At 36.6% G+C, this 17,698-nt stretch overlaps 1 protein-coding gene across 1 annotated transcript; it reads left to right on the forward strand.

Moving 5' to 3' along the window:
* Window positions 1-276: 276 nt before the first annotated feature.
* LOC124536709 (exosome RNA helicase MTR4) lies at window positions 277-17,081 on the forward strand. Its single transcript, XM_047113316.1, has 18 exons — window positions 277-505; window positions 620-739; window positions 1,163-1,405; window positions 1,927-2,101; window positions 2,335-2,446; window positions 2,850-3,052; window positions 4,894-5,134; window positions 5,841-6,031; window positions 8,036-8,137; window positions 8,559-8,732; window positions 9,160-9,262; window positions 11,434-11,606; window positions 11,870-12,061; window positions 12,167-12,408; window positions 12,949-13,185; window positions 13,963-14,125; window positions 15,507-15,669; window positions 16,891-17,081. The coding sequence occupies exons 1-18, from the start codon at window positions 411-413 to the stop codon at window positions 17,046-17,048; spliced, it is 3,087 nt and encodes a 1,028-aa protein (XP_046969272.1). The 5' UTR covers window positions 277-410; the 3' UTR covers window positions 17,049-17,081.
* Window positions 17,082-17,698: the final 617 nt, after the last annotated feature.

The raw sequence follows: 17,698 nt of genomic DNA on the forward strand, positions 1-17,698 counted from the left end.
TCATCTTCATAAGTCTTCTAAATCATTTTTTGTCTAAAATTTATACTTTTGATTTCTTAATAACATGCAAATGATTTATAAAATGAATAGTAGAATTCTATATAGAAAGAAGATGAACTACTCTTAATTACGCATTTTTTTTATACAATCGTATAATGCTGCATGTTTTATTACATCATCTTTATATATTTAACATAATAAATCGATTATTTTGTTGTATCCAATACTTTTATGTAATTCGTTATACGGTATTTTTATAGTCTTCAAACATCCAATTTTGACATTTGTGATTTTGTCGTTTGACTTTTAGTTTGTGTGTATGTGACGTATAAATTACTATAGAAGTCCATGCAGTGTTTGCAATGTGTACATCATTTATTTAACATTTCATTTAAACTATTTTATTGAAAATGGCTGACGTAAATAGTATTTTTGATTGTTTTGACGATCCAATGCAAAATGAAGCTACTACACAATTACCTAATATAGAAAACAAGGAAAAAGCGTAAGTAATATTTATAACCTTTGCTTATGTATAACGACTGTTATTCTGTAACTATAACGGTGATGTATATTGTATTAATACAATAAATATTACTCGGTATAATGTTTATTGAAGGACAAACGATGAAGAACCGTCTTCAAGTAATAAACGTCCACACGAAGAAGTTGAATATGCGGACACTAAAAAACCAAAACAAGAAGAGGAGGTTGAAGAGGACCTAATGAGTGACATAAAGTAAGGTTATGCGATGTTTATAGTTGGTGGTTTGTTTTGGGAAAAATTTACTAACATCAAAACAACTCTGTAAATGTAATATTGTTGTTGTTATATTATTCACATCCTGACTTACACAAATCTATGAATCTTAAATTTTCAATTCTATATTAAATATATGTACATATATAATAGACCTTACTGTTCTTGCACAACAAAATGAAATTACATTTAATCTTGTCAGTAGGTATATATATTGAAATCAAAATAAATTAAAGAAAAAAGAAAAAAAGTTGTAATATTTTATAAATATCACCAATAAATTTTATTCTATGTTTTGGTTACTTTTTTCCCTTTGGTGATTGAATAAACAATGAGTGTGCTCGTAGCTGATATCAACCTTCAATAAAGTAAATTAATTAAATTTGTGTATCATGTTTTCAGTGTGGAGATGTTAAGCTCAAGAATAGTAATTCACACTCTAGAGACACATGAGGGCTGTACACATGAAGTAGCTATACCCCCAAACCATGAATATGCACCTTTAGCACAGACCTCAACGGAGCCTGCTAAGCAATATAGCTTCATTCTAGATCCTTTCCAAAAAGAAGCAATTTTATGTATTGACAATTTACAATCCGTCCTGGTGTCAGCTCATACATCAGCTGGAAAAACTGTTGTCGCAGAGTGAGTAGATTTTAGTTTTTTAGCTGGTACCTGGTACCCTGTACTACCAATGTTGCATCGTTGCTTTTAAAATCCTGACGTTCTTGCTACTTATTTTATTTCTCAATATGCACATGTGAGCATATTTCCATACGAGAGAGAGAGAGAGAGAGAATGTCTCGAAAGTTGTGTGTGAGAACTCTTTAACATTATTATTGCTTAAACTGATAACTAAGTCTCCATTTTAAAAAACTTACATTAAAAAGTTATTTAATTAAATTTGAAAATGACTTAATCTCTAAGAGTCACTATATTTTCCAATACTTAAAGTCACAATATTGCTTGGTCATACAAGAGAAAAATGTAGCAAATATTATTTGTCGTAAGATTATTGGGTATATTATTTCAAGAGTTTGCTATAATGGTATGTTTATGTATTAATCATATTTCATAATACAAAAAACATATTTGCCTGGCAGTGAAACATTGCAAATAGTCATGATGGTACAAGTTTGAAATTTATATTATCCCTTTTAATCCAGGTATGCAATTGCATTATCGTTAAAAAATAAGCAAAGAGTTATATACACAACACCAATAAAGGCTCTTTCTAACCAGAAGTATCGAGAGTTTTCAGAAGAATTCCATGATGTGGGTCTTATAACTGGTGATGTCACTATCAACCCATCGGCGTCATGTCTTATTATGACCACTGAGGTATGATAATACTAAGTATCTTATAATAAAAACTGTTGATCACTAATTTTTAGCGAAATTTAAAGTTTTGAATACACTTAAATGAGTGATTTAATTTTATAAAATATATTTTAATTAAATGTACCATAAGCATAAGCAAGGTTTATGTTCTCATTCCAATGCTCTATCTTAATTTGAATAATTTAATTAATATCACTGGCATTTAATATTTTTTCATATAATTTTCCTTACAGATTCTGAGAAATATGTTGTATAGAGGATCAGAAATTATGCGAGAAGTTGGTTGGGTAGTGTTTGATGAGATTCATTATATGAGAGACAAAGAGAGAGGTGTTGTATGGGAAGGTAAGATTCGAATAATCTACACAATTACTTATAAAGTACTCAGGCCATGCTTAACTAGCTGTGTTCGCGACTTGGTGCACATTTGAATTTAACAAAAAATAGTGGTGGGATGCGCGATGGCTGCGTGCATATTAGATATTGCGGTGTGACTTTATATAAAATCCTAAAGTAGCCTTTGTTACTCCTTACTATATCACTTATCTACCAGTGTAAGTATCTTCAAAACAGATCCAGCTGTTCCGTAAATTAGCTGGAACAAATAGACAGACAGACCAAAAATTCAAAAATTAATTGTTTTGGTATATACGTGTATATACATAGCAGGCGTCTATTAAAAAACGGTTATTTTAAAATTACAAACAGATACTTCAGTTTTATAGATAATATTCTCTTTTATTTTTAGAAACATTGATTTTGTTACCTGATAATGTTCACTACGTATTTTTATCGGCTACGATCCCCAATGCGAGGCAATTTGCTGAGTGGGTTTGTCGCCTGCACTCTCAGCCGTGTCACGTGGTCTACACAGAGTACAGACCGACACCGCTTCAACACTATATATTCCCAGCCGGAGGAGATGGCATACATCTTGTTGTGGACGAAAAGGTACGTAAAATTGAAATACAAATAATTAATTTTATATCGAATGAAACTATTGATTGGAATTTATATTATATTAAATTAATATTTAGCTTAGATAAGTAACTTGTGTGTAAAAGATTTTAATATACAACAACAACAACAGCCTGTAAACTCCCACTGCTGGGCTAAAGGCCTCCTGTCCTTTTGAGGAGAAGGTTTGGAACATATTCCATCACGCTGTTCCAATGCGGATTGGTGGAATACACATGTGGCAGAATTTCAATGAAATTTGTCACATGCAGGTTTCCTCACGATGTTTTCCTTCACCGCTGAGCACGAGATGAATTATAAAGACAAATAACCGTAGAACCGTATATACAGGGTGGGCCATGAATTAGTTAACATTTGAAAAAATCGTATAAAAAAAACCATTTAACATATTTTAGAAATCGTTTATTTACGAGAAAGCTAATTAGTTGTAATTTATTTTTTTAAAAATTATTTCGTCTAAATGACCACCGTTTCGGTTTTTGCACTCATCTACGCGAGTCCTGAAGTTTTCAAATACTCTTCTGCAAAGAGACCGCGAGATCGCCGACATCTCTTCGATGATTTTTTCTTTAAGTTGACGCAGTGTATTCGGTTTATCAATGTAGACACGACTCTTTAAATAACCCCATAAAAAAAAGTCTGCTGGGGATAGATCTGGACTTCTGGGTGGCCATGGGATGTCACCACGTCTGGATATCAGCTTTTCCGGAAACATAACTTTGACCACCGGCAAGGACTCGTTCGATGTGTGACACGTGGCTCCATCTTGTTGAAACCACGTGTTACGATTATAGCCAGCAAATTCCAGTAGCATCGGTGCTAAGAACTCCCGTAACATTTTCACATACTCGGCAGAATTAACAGTAACTGAACGGCCTCGAGAATCTTCAAAAAAGTAAGGTCCGATGATTCCTTTTGCTGAAATTGCAGCCCATACAGTTACCTTAGGAGAGTGAAGTGGCCTCTCATGTTTAGCTTTAGGATTTTCGCTGCTCCAATACCTGCAATTCTGTTTGTTTACATGTCCATTTAGGTGGAAATGGGCTTCGTCAGAGAATAAAATGTTGTCAAAATTACTGAATCGAGTTAACATTGTTTCGGCATATGACTTACGCAAATTTAAATCATTAGGCTTTAGTTCTTGCACTAGCTGGATCTTATATGGATGTAATTTCAAATCTAATTTCAAAATACGGCGTAATGATGTGCGGGATAATCCTAATTCAGCCGAACGTTTGCGTGTCGATAAACCTGGATCACGTCGAACAGAAGCGGAAACTTGCTACACGCTCTCTTCGCTCCGAGAAGTCCGCGGGCCGCCGGTTTGTTTCACATTTAGTGTAGATCCCGTCTCTTCGAACTTCTTCACCCATTTCTTTATTAAAGGAGCACTTGGACACTGACTTAAGTCGTGTAAACCATATTCAACGCGAAATAAGCGTCTCACAGTAATGAGCGAAAAGTTGTTTAAATAAAACTGTTTCACGCAGTAAGCGCGTTGCGGCCCCGTAAAGCGATCCATTGCGACTAAATTTCCAAGAAGCGAGCTAGTACCCCTGCCCGCGCCCGCGCCCCGCGCGTCAATAGTTTGCGCGGTAAGTTACATTTAAATGTTAACGAATTCTTGGCCCACCCCTGTATAATAGTCTGGGACGAGGCGACCACTTATCATTGGGTGATTCACTTGTCAGTCTGACCTATCTGAAATGTATAGAAGTGTGACTGGGCGGTGGCGACCTCTTACCATTGTTTGGCTCATTTGTCGGTCTGACTCATAAAGAATGTATAGAAGTGTGACTGGTGTGTCTTTGCAGGGTTTGTTCAAGGAAGACAACTTCAACACAGCCATGACGGTGCTGAGCAACGCGGGCGAGGCGGGCAGGGGCGACCAGCGCGGGCGCAAGGGCGGCCCGCGCGGCAACAGCAACACAAACATCTTCAACATCGTCAAGATGATCATGGAGAGGAACTTCGCGCCCGTCATCATCTTCAGCTTCAGCAAGAAGGACTGCGAGCTGTACGCCATGCAGATGGCCAAGTTGGATTTTAATACGAGTGAGTGAATGAGTTGTCAGGTCTTTTGTGGACCTTATTAGATGAGTTAGGATTAGCGACTGGCCTTTAATTATATTGTAGCAATTATTGAAAAAAAAAACAAATATAATAATAATATTTTTAAGTATGTAAAAAAAAATTGTTTCTATTTTATGTATTTATTGTTATGCTGATAAAGATATAAAAAGGTGTATTTAATTTTATTTTTAAAAAGACAAAAAAGAAACATAATTATAAAAAGTAAAAATTTACAAATTCTGGCCTCATATGTCACACGACCATTACAGTGAGATAGTCAAATATGCGAAAATGCGTATTTTAAAATATATTAAAATTAAAACTGCCTCGTAGCTAGTTCTAGTAGCTTGCTTGTAATAAGAATGCAGAACCGTGTGATCCTGAACTAAAATACAGGTACGGGCTATTATTCAGCTTTTCTGTCAAGGAGTTTTCAGTAGCAGCGATTGGAAGGTGTTGCCACTTTTTTGCCTCGGACAGTTCATTGATTGAACTCTACTTGGTAGTGTTGTGTTGGAGTTTGAGAATGAGGAAATAGGGTTCAGCGTTAGCGGCATATACTTGTACATTATAATATTTCTTCAAGAGCTTCTTATTTTCCGTATAGAATAACGAAAGATTAGGAAGGCTAACTTTATAATAACATTTTGTTTTCCAACGATTAAGCAAATGTTTCTTTTTGTTACAGTCGAAGAAAAGAAACTAGTGGACGAAGTGTTCAACAATGCGATGGACGTGCTGTCGGAGGAGGATCGCAAGCTGCCGCAAGTCGAGAACGTGATACCGCTGCTGCGGCGCGGCATCGGCATACACCACGGCGGCTTGCTGCCCATACTGAAGGAAACCATTGAGATATTGTTCGGCTTGGGACTTATAAAGGTACGTTCATAATTGATACCCTTTTTAGAAAAAAAAAAGTAAAGTGACAGCCTGTAAATTTCCCACTTCTGGGTATTGAGATACTGTTCGGCTTGGGACTTATAAAGGTATGTTCATAATTTATACCCTTTTTAGAAAAAACAAGTAAGGTAACAGCCTGTAAATTTCCCACTTCTGCGATCCATTATTTCCAATGCGGGTTGGTATAATGCACATGTGGCAGAATTTCGATGAAATCAGACACATGCAGGTTTCCTAACGATGTTTTCCTCACTTACGTTGTTCACCGCCTAGCACGAGATCAATTATAAACACAAATTAAGCACTTATACAGGTGACTGGTGAATTACTATCGATACTTGAGGACGTGATATTTGACGATCATATATGACAAAATAAAAATTAATATAACATAAATTTTAATGAACTTCTAAGTAAAGTTAACCAAAAGTTATGTAATTAATTACGCATCGTGTGAACACCCTAGCTGCGTTATCGACACAAAACAGTTATGTAGGTAGGTACATTTAGTTATCGCGCGGTAGTTTACCTACATCCAAACGCCGCGCGCCGCCGCGTGTTAACAGTGTAGCAGGCTACCTTAGATAAACAAAAATGATCCAATTCCCTTCATACTTTAATCCTGGCTTAGGACAGGCAAAAATACGAAGATATTTCATTCGTTTAAGCAACCAATTTATTGACTAGGTAAATGGTGTGAACTTGACACAAAAAATAATATGAACTGTTTACCTATCTTGGTATTTCCGGCGTATTTAAAAATTGAATCATACTTATTTACAACAATTGTCAATCATTAAATTACCTATTTACCTACATCACTACACTAACCTTAACAAATGTTCAAAGTGAGCTCCTTCTCGTGTGATACACAGTTCGGCACGTTTACGCATATTGTCTTTCACACGATTTAATACGAATCGGTCACTTATAATAGTTTCGAAAGCTTCTATTGTTTTTTAATTTCAACTCCTCTCTGTTGACATACTCTGAAGTAATAACGGGTCACACATACACACGACAGATTAGGTATACGCGTAAGATCGATCGCTAGGCGCCCGTGCGGGAAGTCGGACGTACAGACCTTACGGCGGCGCTCGCCCGACTAATTAGCCACGGGGCGGGGGTTGGGGGGAGCGACACACGCGTGCGGCGGCGTGGTGTTGTATCAGCACGCCGTCGCACGCGCCGCCGGCAAGGCTGGGAACGTGTCCACACTTTATTTATTTATACAGAAATTTGGTCAAAAATTAAGTACCTATTTTTTTTACATAATTCGAATGAGAGTCATGTACCGAGTATTCTCCTTAAATATTGATAGTAATTAACCAGTCATCCTGTATATAGTGGTGATTGCCTGGGTTTGAACCCGCAATCATTCGTTAAGATGCACGCGTTCTAACCACTGGCCTATCTCAGCTACGAAAATTACCCGACTCTAATTCAGATACGATTATAATGATACATACCTAATAAACATATGGATTTTCAAATCAATTAAAGACAAAAAATACTTATTAAGAAATGCTCGTCCGTCCTCGTCTCGTTCCTCGTCGTGTGAAATATACGTCAACTTATTTCATGCGAATTTTGCGGACGAAACCAAGTTATATTTACTACATTGAACCTTATCTACTCACATATATGAGTGGTCTGGTGAGTCTTAGGTTTGTAACCTGACTGATAATTATCGTACTCACCACTAAAACTAGGCTTATGATTGTTAAGAAAAAAATCGCATTATTATATACCTCCTAGTTTACATAACTAACTCGCACAGTTTACTCCCACGATGTACCGCCTTATTTTGAATGTAAAGTTTGCAAAAGCTTTTGTATAGCTATAGACAATGTTACTTGAATTTTCTGATGTGGACAATGTCATCCATATGTTTTGTAAGTTTACTTAAAGTAAGTAAATATTAAAGTAACAAATGCTATGAAATCATTAAATTTCCCTAAATATATCGTATCAATATTGCAGGCGCTGTTCGCGACGGAAACATTCGCCATGGGATTGAACATGCCCGCCAGAACAGTTGTCTTCACTAATTGTCAAAAGTTTGACGGCAAGGACTTTCGATTTGTAAGTACTGTGATATCTATTCAAGTGATTATGCATCTCTTATAATGTTGCGTATTGTTTTGTTGCGTATTTCTACAATTATCAATTATACAAAGTGAATTTTTAAAGTATCTGAATTTGATGATACATAAAAGTGTATCGCTAGATAATTTGAAAATAGAATTTACATTTGGTTTATAATAAAAATAAATTATGTTTAATGAATCTAAATAAGAAAAAAAGAAATTGTTATTTTTATCAGCATTCATCAGTTTAATGTTACAAATAAAATGTTCGAAGAAAGCCTGGACAGAAAATAAAGTAGTATGATAATTCTTGTGAACAAATAAAATTTAATCGTGAAATATGTTTCATATATTATTATATAATATTGTTCGAAATTACCTAAATAATTAATCTTATTTATCATATTTTTTACCAGATAACGTCGGGAGAGTACATCCAGATGTCCGGTCGCGCGGGTCGTCGTGGTCTTGACGACAAGGGCATCGTGATCCTCATGATCGACCAGAAGGTCACGCCCAGCGTCGTCAAGGCTATGGTGCAGGGCAAGGCAGATCCCATCAACTCCGCCTTCCATCTTACTTACAACATGGTCTGGCTCCGATCATTGCATTTTAATATCAAACTATTCTAAAGGAACAACATCTAAAAAAAAATATTCAAAAGTAATTATGTACAAGATGAACAAATTGAGTCGAGATAGCCCAGTGGTAAGAACGCGTGCATCTTAACCGATGATTGCGGGTTCAAACCCAGGCGAGCACCGCTGATTCATGTGCTTAATTTGTCTTTATAATTCATCTCGTGCTCAGCGGTGAAGGAAAACATCGTGAGGAAACCTGCATGTGACAAATTTCACAGAAATTCTGCCACATGTGTATTCAACCAACCGGCATTGGAACACGCTGGTGGAATATGTTCCAAACCTTCTCCTCAAAGGGAGAGGAGGCCTTTAGCCCAGCTGTGGGAATTTACAAGCTGTTGTTGTTGTTGTTGAACAAATTTGGTGTATTCATCAGGTCTTGAACTTGCTGCGAGTGGAAGAAATCAATCCCGAATACATGTTGGAGAGGAGTTTCTTCCAGTTTCAAAACCAAGCAGCGATTCCGGATCTAATTGATAGTAAGTTATTGTGATTTAAATTTTATTGACTTCTGGCCCAAGTTTGTTTGCATATATATTAAACTTAAAACTTAAAAAAAGTCCACAGAGGATCCATCAACAATCATACTTCTGTAGAAAATTGCCCTCTTAAAGATGATTTCTTTCTCGGGATCAAAATTATTTCAATAACAAATTTTATTTACATCGGTTTAGCGGATTAAGCGTCAATAGCTACATGAGGCAATTTGTTAATAATATCGTTTATTTCAATAAGGAAATCTACTGTTTTGATATAGCCTATGTGTAATAGGCTGTTTGACAATGCGAAAAATAAATTGTGTATTATTGTAATCAGTGTATATTATGAGTTTAAAAATGGTTATTTACTAAAGAAACTTGAAAATAATACTTAATTTATTCAAAAATCAATAAATAAAAATGCATTTTTTTGAACGTTTGTCACGTGACACAAAACGCTCCTGATTGGCAGGCCTTATGATGAAGTCACTTTCTCGTAAACCTTGCTTTTCTACTATATGTACCACAGATTAAATTACAGCAAAGTGACGTCACCGACCCCTTTGCAGAGCCATATTGTCCAAGTAGCGTTTTCGCGCTATTTAAATATGATATTTTTCGGCAAATATATATGTACTAGAAATAAAAATAAACAACTTTTGCTGGGTTCCTTAACCTCTACTAAATAACATAAAATGGATTTTAAAAACCAGTCAAATAGCCTATTCTGATGTATACAGAAGCTTTTATAGTACAGTAGTTTTTTTTTTATCAAATAGTAACAAACATGTATAAAGTCTCACAAACTTTCGTATCATCCTTAGACCTACGGACTAGGGATGGCTTACGCCTGTCCATTAGTTAGGTAGTGTATTCGCTCATTTTATTTTATTTATTTAAGTTTACAAAACTAACTTACAACTAGTGCATACAAAATAAAATCTAAGATAAACAGAGTGTTATTAAGTTGCAGTCTTCTGGATGTAAACCTTACATGCTTTAAAAAACATATACCTAGCTTAGTTAACAAGAACAGTACTTGTGTAATTACTGACTAGTTAATTATTTAATTATTACATAAAATAATGTGATTTTCTTTTAAGTTTATTTTTAAGAGAACCAACAGATTCACTGAAGACATCTAGGTGTTGACGACTACAATTCGCAAGCGAGCAAATACGGTATTGGCGAATGTTGACCAAGATTTGATTTGACATCAGGCAGGCTAAATATTTTACGATTTTGTAAACGGCTACCTTGACGCGGAATGCAAACTAATTTTAGCAAGTAGATCAGGTACATCAACATATCCATGCAATAATTTGTATAAAAAAAGAAAGTCGGCAGCTTCTCTTCTATATTTAAGAGTTTGCACTTTATAATTAATTAGGCGTGCGTCGTAAGAGTTAATATTCTTAGCATTTAGATCTGTGTACGCTAAGTAATACAGAAAACGTTTTTGTACACGTTCTATTCTATCAGAGTGCACCTCATACCCAGGACTCCAAGCAACTGAACAATATTCTAGGATACTCCTTATTATACTATTGTATACTATTGTATACTATTGTATACTATTGTATACTATTGTATACTATTGTATACTAATATTGTCAAGCTTGGATCCTTAAAGATTTTCATTAATCTTAACATCAGACCAGATACTTGCGAGGCTTTTCATATGATGGAATCAATGTTACCTCTAAAGCTTAAGGTGTTATTTATTATCACCCCGAGATCCCTAACACTCGTTGATTCCGTAAGGGGCGTACCGTCGATGTAGTAAGTGTGTTTTAGTGGTTTTCGTTTTCTACTAAATTGAATATGAACACATTTATCCTTATTTAAAGTCATACGATTTGCAAGACACCAACAAACAAGGTTGTCGATGTCATTTTGAAGGATTTCGATATCCTGTGGTGATTTAATTTCCCAGAATATTTTTAAATCATCTGCGAATATTTGATATTTAGATTTAAGTACTTTTCAAACATCATTAATGAAAACAAGGAAAAACAAAGGTCCTAAGTGTGACCCTTGCGGTACACCAGAGGGTATTTTACATTCGAAAGATTTAAAACCATCAATGGCAACTAATTGGGATCGATTTAAGTATGACTCACACCAACGTAACAAGGATGCTTGGATAACGGGCTAGTGTCGGTCGGCAGAGATGAAGGCGAAGCAGAAGCAGCTGGAGCGCGTGTCGGTGTCGGACGAGGGCGCCGTGGCGGCGTACTGCCACACGCGCGCGCAGCTGCAGCTGCTGGCCGCGCAGTTCCGCGCCTTCATCACGCGCCCCGACTACCTCAAGCCCTTCCTGCAGCCCGGACGCCTCGTCAAGGTACTCACCTCTCACACTCACCTCTCGCACTCACCTCGATATTCAGATAACATCTTATATCGTTTAATTAATTCCACTGTACACTACATCACGTGACTGTGTTGCTTCAGAATTTTAACGTGCCGATGGAATCATTTCTGTGTCAGTCTGGCGAATTTAAAACTGTACATATTAAAAAAAAAAGATATAAAAATCGATTAATTAAGCTGTTCAAAAAATTCCTTTGTTTATTTGAAGTTTTAACAATATTTTTTTTTATTTAGGTGAAAACAGAAAAATACGAATACGACTGGGGAATTATCGTAAACTTTAGACATAAAACGGGCAAGGGCAAGAAGCCACAAGACGAGAACCCGCTGACCGCGGATACAGTTATCATAGTCGATATTTTACTCCACGTGAAGAAAAGCAAACCGGACGACGCCGACACGAACATGCCCTGTCCGCCGGGGGAGGTAATTACAGAGCATTTTTATCATTCCAGCGCTTTTCAAACTGCACTCGCTTTTATATCAATTGGTTTATTAGATTAATGTTATTTTAAATTACTATTTTTGTAGACAGGAGATGTAGAAGTGGTGCCCGTTCTTCACACTCTTATATACCAGATCAGTTCACTCCGCGTCTACTACCCCAAGGACCTTCGACCTCCAGACAATAGGAAATCCGTTCTCAAGACGATAGGTGAAGTCAAGAAGCGCTTCCCAGAAGGGCCTCCGTTGCTCAATCCTATAAAAGATATGAAAATTGACGATCCCGTTTTTAAAGAATGCGTGGATAGAATTAAAATTTTAGAAGAAAGGTAAATAAAAACATATATTCATTGATGAATAGAATTATTAATACTTTAGGTGTTTAACCATAAAATGTTGATTCCTAATTAGTTTTTTAAGACTTAAATGAGATTAACCTGTTAGCATGTGTGGGTTAACTCTTTCAGCTCTACTTTAAAATAGTTCCATATAATGATAGAACCGTCATTGAAATTGCACACATTTGGTAATAATAAAATCTATTCATAAATTAATGTGACGGCTACATTTATTATGTGGCTATACGACTGCAGATCCTAAAGTTCTGGGTACAAACCGGGCCAAGGTTGAGCCAATAAAAATGTTTGGGTTTGTTTGAAATTAAATTCTCAGAAGCAGCTTGAAGTAGAAATTTCGGAAGCTGAATGCGTTAACATTATTGTTCATGTTGAAGCCTCTTTCCGATCGTATAGCATTATGAAAAAGAGTTTTATTTCCGCACACACAAACGTTATTATAAAAGCTGAAGAAATATTCAAGGAGTTCAAATCAGTCAAGGAGACTTAATTTATTTTTTATCTGTTTTGTAGACTGTACTCCCATCCTCTACATAAAGACAAGAACCGTGGAGCATTGACCGCAGCCTATGAAAATAAACAGGAAATATACGAAGAATTAATGTCGGTTAAATCGGAACTGAAAAAAGCGAAAAGTATATTACAAATGGACGAACTAAAGAAAAGGAAACGAGTGCTTAGAAGATTAGGGTATTGCACACTATCAGACGTTATAGAATTAAAAGGCAGAATAGCTTGTGAATTGAGCAGGTAAGTGATTGTTATATTTAAAAATTTAAACCAATTTACTCTAATAGTAAATTATGTGCTTATGTTATTGTTTTCTTTTTTGGTGAGTTGGAAAAAATCTCGTTGATAGAGCTTGTATAACTAATTTCTATTTAATTTTTTTTCTGGATCCTGTTAAATTAGTAACTTAAAGTTACAGCATAATTATAAAAACGTGTTATAAAAAGTTGGTTAGTTTATTTTTTTGTCTTCACTACAATCATGATATGTAAAATACACATTGAAATTTTGTTTCTAATAATTGTCCTCAAATCTAGTGATCACCATTGGTGGGTAACTCCAGAATACCTACCGTGTGTCTACTTGTGTATTTTTTAAACTCGGTATAGTACGACACAACTTAGATTTCGCATCGGCAAAATTCGTAAAACCGATCATTTCCGAGTTGAGTACGCTATCCCAAATTATCAATATTTATTTCTCATGCGAATATGATCTTTGCACAAACGTAATAACTTGTAATATCATATGACCTAATATATTCGTCAATTTGACGCGTCGATTTACATGCACTTGCTTTCTCTGACGCGTGAATCTATAGCGACGAATAGCGTCGAACGGCGCGATAGGGAGCTACTTCTATTGGTTGTGTAAATCGGCAGTAATCGGTTTTATTTTCATTCCATTGCATTTTCCGATGCTACATCTAATTTGTGTCGTACTATACTGCCATAATAATGTATCTAAAGTCATCGTTACAAAGTGCCCCCCCCTAACACGCACATGCCCCCCCCCCAGCGCGGACGAGCTGCTACTGACGGAGCTGATCTTCAACGGCGTGTTCAACTCTCTGAGCGCGGCGCAGAGCGCGGCGCTGGTGAGCTGCTTCGTGTGCGACGAGGCTTCGTCGCAGGCCTCCGCCGCCGGAGAGGAGCTGCGAGCCGTACTGCGACAGCTGCAGGCAATATTGCTATTATTTAACCACTAATCTAAGGATAATTAAAAAACAGCAAACGTCGAATATTAATTCACAAATGTATTTTCAGTAAAATTTTGAATATTACCTAATATCTAAAAGCGTTAACAAGGGAATGAGTGATACACATGAAACATTTTAAGAAATAAACGAGTACATGTTTCGTAGAAAAGTACACAGATAATTGAACGTGGCATAATTTTAGAAATCACTGTTTCTTACAAAAAATTTTATTGCACATACGAACCTTAAAATAAGTTACATAGAGACCTCCTTTCATGTCTTCGAGATGCCAGTATCACTACTACACACGATCCATGCTAACTTTAAATCTCAGAAGAGCGATTTCTCGATCGTTCTCGCGGAATCGATCGAGTTGCCTCACATTCAAGATTCTTATCTTTTTATCCTACTACTATTATAAAGGCGAAAGTTTGTATGTATGGATGTTTGTTACTCTTTCACGTAAAAACTACTGAATGGATTTGAATGAAACTTTACCACAATATAGCTTATACATCAGAATAACACATAGGCTACAATTTTTGAGGTTTCTAATGTGAGGTCGTACTACAGTATTGTACAACTTAAAAAGGTCTAAAAAAAAAGTCCGTGATGGTATATGTTTATCTCTTAGGAATAATCCAGAATAACCATTTTTTATCCTTTACTTTGTACGAGAAATAATGACTTATTTACGAAGCGATTTTAAACGAACCTGAAGTCCACGCTAACGAAGTCGCGGGCAAAAGCTAGTTATATTATATTTAATACATTGAGCAACCTATTTTATCATCCTAGATGTTCTGTTGACTGAGTTAACTGAGTCTCGATTCAATCGTAGTTCTTTTCCTAAAGGGAAATTGTTATGATAACCATACCTCGTTTACGGATATTGTTTTAGACGCGAGAACGAATATTTACAATGTAATGTTTGTGAACATATTTTCTCATGTCTAATTATTTAGCCACTAATCTCAAAAGAGTGATTTCTCGATCGATCTTGAGGAACGATTGATTTGTCCCAGATTTAAGATTCTTATCTTTTTATTATATTATATTTAATACATTAAGCAACCTATTTTATCATCCTAGATGTTCTGCTGACTGAGTCAGCTCAGTCTCGACTCAATCGTAGTTCATTTCCTAAAGGGAAATTGTTATGATAACCATACCTCGTTATGTTATACGGATATTGTTTTAGACGCGAGAACGAATATTTACAATGTAATGCAGTGTTTGTGAACATTTCCTAAAGGGAAATTGTTATGGTAACCATACCTCGTTTACGGATATTGTTTTAGACGCAAGAACGAATATTTACAATGTCATGCAGTGTTTTTGAATATATTTTCTCATGTCACAGGAATACGCGCGTCGCATAGCCAAGGTGTCGATCGACGCCAAGATGGACCTGGACGAGGACGAGTACGTCGGCAAGTTCAAGTGCACGCTCATGGACGTGGTGCTCGCGTGGGCCAAGGGCGCCTCCTTCCTGCAGATCTGCAAGATGACAGACGTCTTCGAAGGTTATTACTGCAAGCTATTCATTCGAGAGTGCTGTGCTTTCGTATCATTTTTACCTTCGATGTGCCTACTATATCCATCAATTATTTCGAACATAATAACACTTTAAAATGATTAAGAAGACATTGTTTTTGACTGAAATTTGGTCACTGATATTGCGGTCACTCTAGGAGACACAACATATTAATTCAAACTCACACTGATGGTATCCATCCCATCGGCATGTAGAGAAATAAATTTATAATTTAGCGGAAATTAATGAAAGGTAAGAAATAAGGTATGATATTAAAAAAAAAAACACGGTAACTGTCTTACTCGCTATTGCATGAATCACGATCTTCACGCCTCGTTTGAAGGCACCTAGGTTATAAGAGGAGGGGAACACGTGTGCTGGTAAAGAGTTCCATTTTTTGGCGGTGCGACAAAGAAAAGAGTTGCCAAATTTCTTTGTGCGCGTTTTGATAGATGTCACAGTTAGGCGATGACATCGCGAGCCAGCACTCGTGGATCTATGAAGGAATATATCGATAAAAAACGCTCAGCGCCGCGATTTCTCGGCGCAAGCGTAAAGGTTCGAGGGTGCTTGAGACCTTTACGTCGCCAATAATGCGGACCGCACGCCGCTGTAACCGATCCAAGGCTTCCATTAAGTACTTAGCGGAGCCATCCCAGAGGTGCGAGCAATATTCAACGCAAGACCGCACCTGCGTTTTGTACAATAGGAGCAGTTGTTGTGGCGTGAAAAAACGCCCTACCTTGTTCAGGACCCCGAGTTTGCGTGAGGCTGTTTTGATAACAGCCCCGATATAAGCCCTTGGATTAAGGTCACTGCGGACGTCAATACTCAGTACGGCAATTTGGCTCTGTGTATCTAGCGTAGTGCCACAGAGGGATGGAACAAGGGAAAATGGTAACTTTTTCGCTGTGAACGCGCATGCCGGCGTTTTCTTGGCATTAAACTCGACAAGATTATCAGAACCCCATTTGGCAATGAGTTCTAGCGTCCTGTCGAGTTCAACAACAAGTTCCCTCCGCTTCTCTTCAGTTTCGGTTCGCCTGGCTTCTGCGCATCCGTGGTGGGTTACCACGGATGCGTGTATGCGCGTCCATGCACTGTATCTGCATCTGCAGCTTACAAGCCTAAGACCAATTAGGCGAATATGCTTTGAAAGTGATAAATTATGATTCGATTCATAAGTGTATAAAATAAATAACGTTTTCAGGTTCAATAATCCGTTGCATGCGTCGCCTGGAGGAGGTGCTCCGTCAGCTGTGCCAGGCCGCCAAGAACATCGGCAACACCGACCTCGAGAACAAGTTCAGCGACGCCATCAAGATGCTCAAACGAGACATCGTGTTCGCTGCCAGCTTGTACATGTGAAACTACTTCGTCTAGTAAATTTATTTTTTACTCATAAAATGTTGTTTTTTTTTTCTCATATTTTTAGATAAAATACTGGTTAATTTTAGGGTAATTTCCGAAGCGCATATTATATATTCAATCTTCTGATATATTTATTATGTATATTAGTTTAGTTGATTTTTTTGGTAAGGCAATACCAAAACAATGTTGCCAGTTAGCATATACTTAGAATTGACTTTTGTCTTCAGTTGATTCATTTTTTTTATTACGTCATTAAATCTTCTAATTTTCACAATATTCTACACAATAAAATAATATTTATTAAAAAAAAAAAAACAGTAACATTATCATTCAGAAAAATATGGCGCATGCAAATTAGTACTCGTGGAAAGAATACTTAATCTTGTAATATATGGAATATTTATCAGCAATCTTGTTATTTAAATCTCAGTGCGGTCAAAATTATTTCTGTCTGGTTGAAATATGTAGCTAAAGAGTACTATTAACACGTTCAGTGCCAGCGACACGCCTAGCGTGTTCATGCGAATTTCTATAGCCACGCCGCGAACACGCTAGGCGTGTTCTAAGAATTTCAGTGATATCTTAAAAACTAGGCTAAATTATTCATTCAAACTAATTGTGTGCAATCTTCAAGCGATAAGCTACTG

The sequence above is a fragment of the Vanessa cardui genome, chromosome 1 (genome assembly GCF_905220365.1).
Source record: "Vanessa cardui chromosome 1, ilVanCard2.1, whole genome shotgun sequence".
Lineage (NCBI taxonomy): Eukaryota > Metazoa > Arthropoda > Insecta > Lepidoptera > Nymphalidae > Vanessa > Vanessa cardui.

Bases quoted from the DNA above. Each gene is read 5' to 3' on its own strand.
- LOC124536709 (XM_047113316.1), top strand. From the start codon at position 411: ATGGCTGACGTAAATAGTATTTTTGATTGTTTTGACGATCCAATGCAA. The intron at 2,447-2,849 runs GTAAGATTCGAA...TTTTATTTTTAG, and splicing joins GAGAGGTGTTGTATGGGAAG to AAACATTGATTTTGTTACCT. The intron at 11,607-11,869 runs GTACTCACCTCT...TTTTTTATTTAG, and splicing joins AGCCCGGACGCCTCGTCAAG to GTGAAAACAGAAAAATACGA.